Source organism: Muntiacus reevesi, chromosome 2 (assembly GCF_963930625.1).
Source record: "Muntiacus reevesi chromosome 2, mMunRee1.1, whole genome shotgun sequence".
In the NCBI taxonomy this organism is placed as follows: Eukaryota; Metazoa; Chordata; class Mammalia; order Artiodactyla; family Cervidae; genus Muntiacus; species Muntiacus reevesi.
Genome location: NC_089250.1, coordinates 85,840,757 through 85,854,847, shown reverse-complemented (window position 1 = coordinate 85,854,847; position 14,091 = coordinate 85,840,757). Strand labels below are relative to the sequence as shown.

Sequence of the window (14,091 nt, the reverse complement as noted above, 5' to 3'; positions counted from 1 at the left end):
TTTGGGTCCTTCCTTTTTGTTTTAGGCAAGAACATTTCCTTATTCTCATAGCTATTCTTAGATACCAATTTGCTACAGGAGATGCTTCTGTTAAAGCTATCAAGACCATGCAGAAGTTCAGAATGAAGGGAGTTTAAATGAATTAAGCGTATTTCTTTCATCAACATCAGTCTATGGCAATGCAGTGGTAATACTTTATATACCGTGACTACCTGTGCACCCACTGCAGTCCACCTGAGATCAGACCTTCCTTGAGGACAAAGTCCTTAACCTCTCTTTGGGTAAAAAAAATATGGCAACTAAAAATTAAATCAACATGATAAAAATATTGTACATCTGAATCAAACTACTTGAGTGACAGCTCAAAAACACTATGGGGGCTTCCCTGGTGGTTCAGTGGCTAAGACTCCAGGCTCCCAGTGCTGGGGGTTCAGGTCTGATCCCTGGTCAGGGAACTCGATCCCATAGACTTCAATTAAGGCCCGGTGCAGCCAAATAGATAAAGAAATAAAAGAAGTTTAAAAAAAAAAAAAACCCACTACATACACTAAGACAATTAATCATGGAATTCAGATTACTGCTCCTGCAGTTACCTATTTGAGCTTCAGTATCAATGCAGCCTTTAACCACAATGATATATGAACTCCTATACTTAAAATAAAGCTCTCTTCACTAGAATCATAATGGCTGGAATCGTCACTAAGATTTGCTCCCTCTCTTATATTTATGTCATTAACCACATTTACAAACTAAACAAGTTCTTTAGAGGATGAAGGAATATGACAAACAAAAAATCTAATATTAAATTGATCTGGGTGTTTATTGGTGACTCTGACATTGTATGTTAATAACAATCAACCTTAACATAAAAAAATTTTTTAGACATGCCTATGCACTGGGTTCTGCTTCCAGTGACAACAAGCCAAGTCTCCTATAGATAACAATTACGAATAGCAGACAAAACATTGAAAAAAAAAAAAAGATTTGAAGACACTGGAACATACACAAAGGACACACACTGGCGGAAAAGCAATACCCAGAAGGTGAGAAAGTCACTGGATCTGCTTCCCCTATTTTTTTTTTTTAATGGCTCTTTGTCTGAGGCATACCTCAGGGGGCAAATAATTCTGAAATAAGAACTGCAGTCTTTCTGGTTGCAAATCAGAAGACAGAGTGGAGGCAAACACACTGGCTAACAAGTGAGGAAGAAGAACCCAGAAAGGAAAGGGTCACAGAGTTCTCAGTCCTTCCTACGAACTCTGTCCTAGACTGCGGCTGAGTCAGGAAATATACATTTGAAGCAGAATCCGAGCAGCCCATCTAAGTCCAAGAGAACCAACCAGAGACGTCAGCTGCTGCTCACCACAAGGGAGACAGGGTTCAGAGTCTATGCCCAGCAATTTAACTGACAGCTAAAAGAAACAAACAAAAGCAACTCTCCTCAAAGACTTAACAGGATCCACAATCCTACAATGAATTATTCACAGTATCTAGGATACAATCCAGTTACTCGATGTAAGATAAAACAGGAAAATGTTGCTGTATGCAAGAGAAAAGATGATAATCAACAAAGACAAGCCAAAATGACTCAAATTTAGTATAGCAGACCGGATTTTAAAGCTGTCATTAATACTCTAGCTCAAAGCCACAGAGAAAATATGCTCAAAATGAATTTAGAAAAATAGGAAACTTAGAAAAATGGGTTATTTTGGAGAAAAGGAAACCACGTAAATGAAATCCCAGAAGGAATGGACAGAAATGGGGCTGGAAAAAAATTTTCTTTAGGAAAAAGGGTTGAAAGTTCTCTAAATTTGTTAAAAGACATAAATTTACAGGTTGAAGAAACTTGGCAAACCCTGAGCAGAACACACAAAGAAAAACCACATCAAGATATAACACAGCCAAACAGCATAAAACCAAGTATGTATAAAGAGAAAGTCTTTAAGGTAGCCAAGACGACCTTCTCCTCTAATATACATTTAGCTGTTCAGAGCAAAAATTACAATACTGTGTTGTGGGATTTATAGCATACATAGATATAAGGTATGTGGCAATTAGAACAAAAAGATGGGGAACAGTAAATGGAATTACATAGTTGCAAGGTTCTTATATTTTACACAAAGGGGTACAATGCTAAAGAAGACTGAAAAAAGTTCAGGACATACATTGTAATTCTTATGTCAACCAGACTGACACAAAATAACACAAAGAGCTGTAGCTAAAAGGAAAATGCTATGCTATGCTATGCTAAGTCACGTCAGTCGTGTCTGACTCTGTGCGACCCCATAGACGGCAGCCCACCAGGCTCCCCCGTCCCTGGGATTCTCCAGGCAAGAACACTGGAGTCGGTTGCCATTTCCTTCTCCAATGCATGAAAGTGAAAAGTGAAAATGAAGTCACTCAGTTGTGTCCGACTCTTAGTGACCCCATGGACTGCAGCCCACCAGACTCCTCTGTCCATGGGATTTTCCAGGCAAGAGTACTGGAGTGGGGTGCCATTGCCTTCTCTGTAAAAGGAAAATAGAAATATTAAAATGGAATTCTAAAAAATACTCAACCCAAAAGAGGTAGAAAAGGAAGAAAAGAGAAACAAAAAACACAGGATAAACAGAAAACAAATAACAAAAAGAAAACTGAAATCCAGCCACTTTAGTAATTGCCTTAAGTGTAAATGGAATAAATAGCCCTCGTAAATAGCAGAGATTCTCAGACTGGATAAAAAGGAATACCTAACTATATGCTGCCCATAAGAAACACAATTTCCAGCCATATATAAAAAGGATTAATACATCATGATCAAGAAGAACAGCAAGTTGCTTTAATACTCCAAAGTTAATAAATGTAACTCAACCACAATAAAAGAATAAAGGAGAAAAACCCTGGAGACATCCCTGTTGCCATCAACAGAACAGATAAATACCATGTATTGTTGGAATACAACTCAGCAATTAAAAGAAGGAAAAGGAAAAATCTGCAGATACATACAATAACATGGATGAGTTTCAAAAACATCATGTTGAGTGAAAGAAGCCTTACTTCGAAGAGTGCTTAGTATATGCTTCTATTTATAAATGAACTCCTACAATAGGCAACACTAGCCCGTGGTTTAAAAAAAAAAAATGAGAACAGTGATTGCCTCTAGGGAATGGGGCAGGGTGACAGGAGCCTGGATTACACAGGTTTATGTAGTTTATGCACATTACATTCTGTGGTTTTTTCAAACCATAAACAAATATTAAAATCTAGTTAATGATAAGCACACTGAAGTGTTTAGGGCTGAAACGTTACTGATGCCTGCGAGTTAATCTAAAACACATTTTTTTTTTTTTGGCTGTGCTGTGCAGTGTGTGGGATCTTAGTCACCTGACCGGGATGAAACCTGTGTGCCCTGCATTGGAAGTGCACAGTCTTAGCAACTAGACTGCCACTTTTTAGGAAAGTCCCTAAAATATACGTATTTTTTAGATGATAGATGGATGAATGACTATAGATGTCATAAAGCAAATACAGCAAAATGTTAACTACTGTAGAATTTACTTGGCGTGCGTGCATGCTTAGTCACTCCAGTCGTGCCTGACTCTCTGCGACCCCATGGACCATGGCCCGCCAGGCTCCTCTGTCCATGGGATTCTCCAGGCAAGAATACTGGAGTGGGTTGCCATTTCCTTCTCCAGTGATAAAATATGAAGTGAGTGAAGTCACTCAGTCGTGTCCGACTCTGTGACCCAGTGGACTGTAGCCTACCAGGCTCCTCCGTCCGTGGGATTTTCCAGGCAAGAGTACTGGAATGGGTTGCCATTTCCTTCTCTGGATATATGGCACTCACTGTATAATTCTTTTAAGATTTTTATAGCTTAAAGTCCAGGGACAGATCTTTTCAAATATAATGCCTTGCTACACTCCTTCAGACAAACTCTGAACAAATCTGAGGAAACAAATGGGTTTCCTCACATGTCAGAAACAGTAACCCCAGCTGTCTTAAACTTTTATTCCCTCTATGCTCTTATTATAAAAAAGATCTGACCTATCTGTTAGCCTGTATTATGGTGATAGACTTTTAGGGTTGGAAGGAAGAGGCAATCATACTTGCTTACACCTACAAGTCCCTAATATTTAATACTCATCAACAGCTTTTTAAATTCCTTAGGCTTTCAGGGATTTTAGGTTGGAAATTTCTAATCTGGTCCAACTCCTCCTTTCCTAGGTATAACATGTTTATTCATCAGTAGTCTCTTCTCAAACCAGCATTATAATACATTACACTACAATGTATCTAATCATAAGGGAAAACAGGTGGAAGTCTCCCAACCTACGCACTGCCACAAGGAAAAAGCTGATGATTTTGAAAAATAAAAATGGGGAAAAGCATGTTTGAAGTAGTGCATACCTCCTGTTCTGCCTGATAAAGCTTGACAGTGATGTTCCTCTGGAAACCCACATCACTGGCATCGTAAAACACCCCGAGACTCGTAATAACGATTGGATAGAGAACCCGGAAGCTCACGCTGACAACTCGGTCCTCAGACAGCCCTGATGAAGTGTCTTCCGAAAGACTGAATGCTTCAATCTCCTGATTCAGAACTAAGGAAGTAATAATGAGAAAAGGAGTTTTACACAATCAAACACTTTACCAATATGAAGTACGCTTGATAGCAAAATCTACATTTGTTATATAATTGTTTCACAAATGGCAATACATTTTTTAAGTGCTTCAGAAATACTACTGCTTTCAGAAAGAAAAAAAAAACTTATTTTTTAACAACAAAATTTTCAGCCACATCTTAGCAAAATAATTATTAGAGGTACTTTAATAAACTTTTGCATATGCATATGTGCCTCTGTATGTATAAACACTATAGGTGAATATTAAACTTAAAGGTTGGATAAATGGGGATATTAAATACAGTACTAACTGTAGTCATAAATAATGAGTACATTTAGTCTTGCTCTGCAAATTCCAAAAATCCTACTGCATGATGAGCAATTTCTGTGATGTCGGGCAGTTATCACCATACAGAAGTAACTTAAATCAATTCAAATAGCACTGAAAAATTCTAGCCATATAGTATTGACAAAGATAAACACATTAAACACAGCATTTCTGACCACCACCTATGTGCCACATACCATCAAATTTAATCTTTACAACTACCCTATGTGGTTGTGGTACTATTTCCAGTTTACAGATTCAGAAAATGAACTCCAGAGATGTATCTGATTAAGGTCACAGAAAGTGACAGAGCAGAAATCAAACCCCTATCTACTGACTTCAGATTCAGGGCTCTTTCTATTTCCCCAGAGTCTAATCAATGACAAAAGCAGGCCTTTTGGGATAACCCTCTCAGCTACCATAAATGAATCAGGATAGACTACAGGAAACAGTTAACATGGCTGAAAATATCAATGCCAGCTTGAGAAATAATTTGAAAACTTATTTTAAAAGATTATTCTACATTCTTTGTATGTTTTAGAGCTATGATTTTCCAACTCTACAGGTCACACAGTCCCTGATACAGGTTCCATTAGTTAAAAACATTTGCATTGCTTATAAAATATTTTATAAACATATTTATTCATATTTATAAAACATACATGCATTGTCAGTCAATGTATTCAATATTAATTAAGGTTACATTTTATTTTCAGATAAGCTGAAATTCCGTTTCCTTCCCACACTCCAGAGGATCATTTGGATCCCTACCTTAGAGTTCCTAGCGTGCTATTTTACGCTTAGTAGGTGCTCAATAAAATATGACTAAGTGGAATTGTTGGCTCCTGCTGCTGCTGCTGCTGCTAAGTCACTTCAGTTGTGTTGGCTCCTACCCACTTAAAAACATGAGCAGGTGGGAAAAAAGGAGGATACAGATTTTGTCATGGGTTGGAGCAAGCACTGGCCAGAGAGTCTAGACTCCAAATATACTGGACAATAACAAAAATTTTTCTCTTTAATATTTTCAGTAAACAGGATATCCAAAATGAAGCACATCTATTAAATTTAAAGATTATAACATACACATATTTATAAAATATACACATATTGTCAGTCAAGACATTCAATATTTAATAAAAATTACATTTTATTTTCAGATAAACAAATTGTTTTCTTCCCACATTTACCCAAATGATCCATTAGCCTGTGGGAAGAAAATAGAATTTCTGTTTATCTGAAAATAAAATGTAATCTTAATATTGAATATACTGACAACATATATATATTTTATAAATGAGAATGTGTAAATAAAATTATAACCACCTAGAAAAATTATTTTCTATCTAAAACAAATGTACCTTGAACTTCAAGCCACCTAGACACAGGAGAGCCTGCTGCTCTGATAACCCTATTAACCAAACTTCTGCACATCCAGGGTGTCATGAAGATTAACGTTCATGATGACCTTAAGGTACTGAAATAAATCTAAATGCCATTTAAATCAGAGTGACAAAATCTGATTCTGAAAAAGTAATTTAGCTATACCTATTTTTACAAATTGGTAACCTATATATTACATACATGAAAATTTTCTATTAATGAAAATCTTCACTCCTTTACTATTAATGAATAACAGCACTTGAAATAATAGAAAGCCTGGTTAGAGGTGTCTTTAAATTTGGCTTGGCCTGGATTTGAATTTCAAACCTAATCTGTTCTCTTACATCAGCAGTAATACAGTATTTTATTAGGTTCATGGTCCCTTTGGGACCTCAGTGAAAGTTAAAGGACCCTCTCCCCAGGAAAACACAATTATACATAAAACTTTACTTACAATGCTAACTAAATTCATAGACATCCCAAGTAAGAAACCTCTGTTTTACAGTACAGACCTGAAAATATGGTCCAATTTATTTAAAAAGCTGATTACAACCCAATTTTATAAAAAGGTGGGTTTTAAAAAAATAACAGTATTAAACACTGAACATATCCCAGAACTAAATACTTCATATGTATCAACTTATTTCATGCTCAAGTGAGTCCTGATACTGACAGTATAATACTTTTACCTCCAGTTTACAGATCACGACACTGAGGTTGCAAGTGGTAAATAACTGTTTGAAGGTCATACAGCTAGGTAATGGCACAGCCTAGATTTAAAGTCAGGAAGCCTGACTCCAGAGCCCTTACTCCTCACCATTACTCTGCTGCTACCTACACAAGCAAGGTGCACGTAATCACCCACACGTGACAGCTCTTAAAACACCTGAAGTCGGGTAGAATAGCCATTTTGACAATATTGATTCTTCCAATCCATGAACACGGTATTTTTCTCCATCTGTTTGTGTCCTCTGATTTCTTTCATCAGTGTTTTATAGTTTTCTATGTATAGGTCTTTTGTTTCTTTAGGTAGATATACTCCTAAGTATTTTATTCTTTTTGCTGCAATGGTGAATGGTATTGTTTCCTTAATTTCTCTTTCTGTTTTCTCATTGCTAGTGTATAGGAATGCAAGGGATTTCTGTGTGTTAATTTTATATCCTGCAACTTTACTATATTCACTGATTAGCTCTAGTAATTTTCTGGAAGAGTCTTTAGGGTTTTCTATGTAGAGGATCATGTCAACTGCAAACAGCGAGAGTTTCACTTCTTCTTTTCCTATCTGGATTCCTTTTACTTCTTTTTCTGCTCTGATTGCTGTGGCCAAAACTTCCAACACTATGTTGAACAGTAGTGGTGAGAGTGGGCACCCTTGTCTTGTTCCTGATTTCAGGGGAAATGCTTTCAATTTTTCACCATTGAGGGTGATGCTTGCTGTGGGTTTGTCATATATAGCTTTTATTATGTTGAGGTATGTTCCTTCTATGCCTGCTTTCTGGAGAGTTTTAATCATGAATGAGTGTTGAATTTTGTTAAAGGCTTTCTCTGCATCTATTGAGATAATCATATGGTTTTTATCTTTCAATTTGTTAATGTGGTGTATTACATTGATTGATTTGCGGATATTAAAGAATCCTTGCATTCCTGGGATAAAGCCCACTTGGTCATGGTGTATGATTTTTTTAATATGTTGTTGGATTCTGTTTGCTAGAATTTTGTTAAGGATTTTTGCATCTATGTTCATCAGTGATATTGGCCTGTAGTTCTCTTTTTTTGTGGCATCTTTGTCTGGTTTTGGAATTAGGGTGATGGTGGCCTCATAGAATGAGTTTGGAAGTTTACCTTCATCTGCAATTTTCTGGAAGAGTTTGAGTAAGATAGGTGTTAGCTCTTCTCTAAATTTTTGGTAGAATTCAGCTGTGAAGCCATCTGGTCCTGGGCTTTTGTTTGCTGGAAGATTTTTGATTACAGTTTCGATTTCCTTGCTTGTGATGGGTCTGTTAAGATCTTCTATTTCTTCCTGGTTCAGTTTTGGAAAGTTATACTTTTCTAAGAATTTGTCCATTTCATCCAAGTTGTCCATTTTATTGGCATAGAGCTGCTGGTAGTAGTCTCTTACGATCCTTTGTATTTCAGTGTTGTCTGTTGTGATCTCTCCATTTTCATTTCTAATTTTGTTAATTTGGTTCTTCTCTCTCTGTTTCTTAATGAGTCTTGCTAATGGTTTGTCAATTTTGTTTATTTTTTCAAAAAACCAGCTTTTAGCTTTATTGATTTTTGCTATGGTCTCTTTAGTTTCTTTTGCATTTATTTCTGCCCTAACTTTTAAGATTTCTTTCCTTCTGCTAACCCTGGGATTCTTCATTTCTTCCTTCTCTAATTGCTTCAGGTGTAGAGTTAGGTTATTTATTTGGCTTTTTTCTTGTTTCTTGAGGTAAGCCTGTAATGCTATGAACCTTCCCCTTAGCACAGCTTTTACAGTGTCCCATAGGTTTTGGGTTGTTGTGTTTTCATTTTCATTCATTTCTATACATATTTTGATTTCTTTTTTGATTTCTTCTATGATTTGTTGGTTATTCAGAAGCGTGTTATTTAGCCTCCATATGTTTGAATTTTTAACAATTTTTTTCTTGTAATTGAGATCTAATCTTACTGCACTGTGGTCAGAAAAGATGACTGGAATGATTTCAATTTTTTTGAATTTTCCAAGACCAGATTTATGACCCAGGATGTGATCTATTCTGGAGAAGGTTCCGTGTACACTTGAGAAAAAGGTGAAGTTGATTGTTTTGGGGTGAAATGTCCTATAGATATCAATTAGGTCTAGCTGGTCCATTGTGTCATTTAAGGTTTGTGTTTCCTGGTGCACTGGGAAGACCCAGAGGAATCGGGTGGAGAGGGAGGTGGGAGGGGGGATCGGGATGGGGAATACGTGTAACTCTATGGCTAATTCATATCAATGTATGACAAAACCCACTGAAATGTTGTGAAGTAATTAGCCTCCAACTAATAAAAAACAAAACAAAACACCTGAAGTCATAACCAGTAGATTCAAGATGTGGGGAAGTTTCATCTCCCTCAGAACCAGAGCTGAACATAATAGGAAATGCTAATAAATAAAGGTATAAAGTTATCACCTTCCAAAAATTGCTTCCCTGGCAACAGAGAACCTAATTAGGACCACCTGTCTTTAATCTCATCAGAGCTCCCACAAATTTTTAACTCTAAGGAATAAAAAAATATTATTGTGTTTTCTTTTTTTTTTTTTAACTATTTGTTTCTTTTGTAGCTTAGGCAATAGTTCTTAGAGAAAGGTGATTCATAAGATCTGTATCAAGGCTATTATAAATCAACAGGCTGGTGAAATCAGCAGTTTTCTGTAAGTTTAAACTTTTCTAACTCAGGATTTATCTACACACAAGGAACTTCCAGATGCATGGGAACCATACTGAAAAATAAACTCTCCTGGATCCTAAAATCATATATATATTCATAAGGAATCTTCACAGAGGCGCAAAGTGGTTAGTCTGTCAGAAAGGATGAAAGATAAATTTCGATGAAAGTTTGATTTTAGTCTGCCAAAAACAGACCGCCGTACTATTCATCTCAACAACTCTTCTTAACATCAAATTTGTACGGTAGCTCCCCCCCGCCCCTTAACTGCAGTTCCGCTTTCCCAAGTTTCCAGTTATCTACGTTTAACTACGGTCCAAAAACATTAAATGAAAAATTCCAGAAATAATTCACGGGTTTTAAACTGCGGGCCCTTCTGAGCAGCATGATGAAATTCTGAGCCATCCAGCTTGGTCCTGCCTGGTACGTGATCATCCCTCTGTCCAGCACATCCCCACCCATTAGTCACTCAGCAGCCCTCTGGGTTATCTGATCAACCATCCACGCACTGCAGTGCTTGTGTTCAAGTGACCCTTATTTTATGTAAATAAGGCCTCCAAGGGCAAGAGTGGTGATGCTGGCAACTCAGATGTGCCAAACAGAAGCCAGAGTAGAAGTGCTTCCTTTAAGTGAAAGAGTGAAAGCTCTCCACTGAATAAGGGAAGAAAAAAACATCATAGTTGAAGTTGCTTAAGATCTACCATAAGAACAACAGTCTATCTGTGAAACTGTGAAGGAGGAAAAAGAAATCTGTGTTAATTTTGCTGTCACAATTCAAACTGCCAAAGTTACGGCCATGTGTGGTAAGTGCTTAGTTACATGGAAAAAGCATTAAATTTGCACAGTAAGATACTCTGGGAGACAGATCATACTCACATAACTTTTATTATAGTATATGCCCTTATAACTGTTCTGTTACTACTTACTGTTGTTAACCTCTTACTGTGCTTAATTTATAAATTAAACTGTATCACAGGTATGGATGAACAGGGAAAAACAGCACACATAGGATTTGGTTCTATGCAAGATTTCAGGCATCCATGGGCTGGGGGGAGGTAGTGGAATGTATCGCCCGTGGGTAAGGGAGGACCACTGTATACAGCAGTGGTAGGGCTGAGGAAAAGACTTACCTGGATTCGTGATGTTGAGTAGTTTGCAGGAATAAGGATCCTCCCTGTCCTCCACAGGCACATTGCAGCCATGAGCACCTATTATGAACTTCACAAGGACACTGAGAGATGTGTTGGCATTAACATTAGTTACTGATCTTCACCCCGCACATGCATGCTTCTTCATGCCCATTTCAGAGCTTTTACTTTGAGACAACTTGTATTTATTAGGATTAATTCTAACTTTATTCTTCTGGTCTAGCAAAAAGGGGGAACAGGCAAATCAGAAGTTGCTAACTGCCAAGTGACTGACGTGGAAGCCCTCCACCACAGGACTATGTTAGAGCAAGCCTGGCCACCAGCACACATTCAGGCCATTTAACTGCAAGCCATGGTAAAGACAACTTCTCATGCCCACACCTAAAAACTTGTCTCTATCAGTAAGCTTCTTCACTCACTTCCTTCTCTTTCAGAAAGTGCTCCTTTTACTCAAGAGTAGCCTTTCTAGGCCATGGCAGGGAACATGGATTCGATCTCTGGTCCAGTAAGATCGCACATGAGTCGCAACAAGAGAAGCCAACGCAATGAGATGCCTGTGCACCACAACTAGAAATTAGCTCCTGCTCACCGCAACTAGATAAAGCCCACGTGCAGCAACAAAGACCCAGCACTGCCAAAAAAAAATAAATTAATTAAAAATAATAATAATAAAAGCAGTCTTTCTATCCCAGGAGAGGACTTCTCCTCTCTGAGATCTTGCTTCACTAGCCACCTGTAACCCACGGTTCCTTCCCGACACATAATAAATATAATGAAGTCCTGACGTTAATCTTTATCCACCTTCCTTCCTTCCGTGTCCCCATCCTTTCTTTCCTTTACAGTGAAGTCCTACAAGGGAACAACTAAAATTGCAGACTCTGGTTTTCCCTTCTCATTTTATACCACAAAAATTTTAGTTTCAGTACGCACCACTCCCACAGAGATGTTCTCTACGAATAGAACTAGCGACCTGCCGCTAGATCCACACTCCTTATCCTCCCCTACTTGGCTTTCCTGGGCCTGGATGGGGCAGGTCTCCTTAGAGAGCTCTCCTCCTTTTTCCCGTGGCCCTGCTCGGCGGCTCCCCAGCTCCTCCAGCCCAGCCTGTCCACCGAGTGGACCTCACCCCAGGGCTTTGCCCGTGGATCACTTCTTACTCAACTCACTCTTTTTCCTTGCTCTCTTTGGACATTTTTTTTCTGCCTTGTCACACAGCATTTGGGATTTTAATTCCCCGACTAGGGATCAAACCCAAGCCCTCTGTAGTGGAAGCGTAGTCTTAACTACTGGACCACCAGGGAAGTCCCTCCCTGGACAATATTTATTCCTAAGGCTTCAACCAGCCTGGGAGTGATTCCTGAATTAGCATCTCTAGCTTGGACCCATCTTCTAAGGAAAAGATTCACAAATTCATCATACATATTCAGCTAGACGGCCCACAAACAGCTGTGTGCTACAGCCTGCTCCCATTGCACCATGAGAGCCAACTATAAAATTTTCAAGAATTTTGTGAGCTGGTTATTAAGCACAGATTTTACTAAAAATTAAATTATATAAACTTACAATTAAATACATTATATTAAGAACAAATGAAACCAACGCTCAGATTCATCACGTCTTCACTGTCTCACTATCACCTCTGCTCCTGAGGTCATGCCTATCTGCTGTATCTGTGTGGCGGGGGGATTACGAGGCTGTGCCACTGCTTATCTTCCCCAAGTCTTCGTCTAGAGACATACATAGCTTGGAACTGGCCACAGTGGTAATACTTACACCATGGAAACTGGCACGCACTACAAATAAAGGTTTGATTTATTGTTCTGTTGACTGTCCAGAGTTAAAGTGATGGAGAAAATGTTAGTAATGCAGATTAAACTTAAAACTTGTGGATACACGTATAACTGATTCACTTTGCTGTATAACAGAGTAACACTACATTGTAAGTCAACTATACTCCCAATAAAGATTCAGTTCAGTTGCTCAGTTGTGTCCAATGCTTTGCAACCCCATGGACTAAAGCACGCCAGGCTTCCTTGACCACCACCAACTCCCGGAGCTTGCTCAAACTCATGTCCATCGAGTCAGTGACGTCATCCAACCATCTCATCCTCCATGATAAAATAAAAAGCTTTAAAAAAAAAAAAAACAAAACCACACACAGAAAACTTGTGGCCATTCCACAGTGAATAGCACAAAAAATTGAGGAAATACCCTTCCATTGTTCAAAATGTATGATCTGATTCAGCAAATAGGTCACTCACTTCACTGACTCAGAGTTTTGTCACATACCATAGTTGCCATTCTAGTTTTACACTTTAAATATTCATGTCAGAATTATACTCTTGTCAACTGCAGCAACAAGCTGGTTATAGATACAAAAGTCTAGCAAATGATGAAAACAGTCTGAGAATCAACTGGCTATATGAAGTCTGAGACTTTTATATACATTAGTTTCTGTCAACGATATGCTACACAGTCTTTGTATCAATAAAATTTATAACAAACATATACATACAAATAAGCATGCTTTTTTTCAGACAGCCAGTGGATAATTTAACAGCACACCCCTGACTGCAGGTACCTCAAACTCAACAAATCTACAACTGAGCTCCTTTCTCATGAAACCTGCTCTTCTCAACTAGTACTCTTTGTCTCGATGGATGATTTCATTATTCTCTAAGTTAGAAAGCTAGCAATTATCCTAGCATTCTCTTTCTCTTTCTACATTCAATAGCCTTATTTTCTTAAAAAGTCACCACTTTAGCTCAGCCCTTAGCAGTCCTTGTCTAAATGGGTCTCCCCCACCCCCTGAACTCTCAACACACTGGCTCCTGCCCACCTCTGTTATAAGCCCTCCCTCCTCCCCTTTTTACATGATATTCACTCTCTCTGCCCCTCTTTCCCTCCTCGGTGCTCTCTCTCACACTCATCCACAAACACATACAACCCCTCCTCCATAATCTCTGCACGCCAGCCTTACAGAACCACACAGAAATGTATGGAGTTTCCCAAACACTCCAAGCTATTCTACATTTACTTATATCAAAGCACACATAACGTTTTATTATACTACTACATCTCTTTCCTTCTACTAAACTCCAAGCCCCCATAAAGACTCCGGCTAGACTGGATTTATCTATACATAGCACACCACCTGCACACAGGGTAATAAACACTTGAGAAATTGACAATTTACAGCTTCACTACAAAGGTTTTTAATTAAATAGGGTCCTTGAAATG

The 14,091-nt window shown here is 38.2% G+C and overlaps 1 protein-coding gene across 2 annotated transcripts in view; it reads right to left on the bottom strand.

Annotated features, from left to right (window-relative positions):
* The window catches only part of B3GALNT2 (beta-1,3-N-acetylgalactosaminyltransferase 2), a 59,392-nt gene that overhangs the window by 28,489 nt on the left and 16,812 nt on the right, over positions 1-14,091 (bottom strand). For both annotated transcript variants that reach the window (XM_065922268.1, XM_065922269.1), the window contains exons 3-4: positions 10,834-10,934; positions 4,388-4,581 (exon numbers count right to left, since the gene is read on the bottom strand). In XM_065922268.1, the coding sequence (XP_065778340.1) occupies positions 4,388-4,581; positions 10,834-10,934 (295 nt within the window). The remainder of the gene's footprint in view (positions 1-4,387; positions 4,582-10,833; positions 10,935-14,091) is intronic.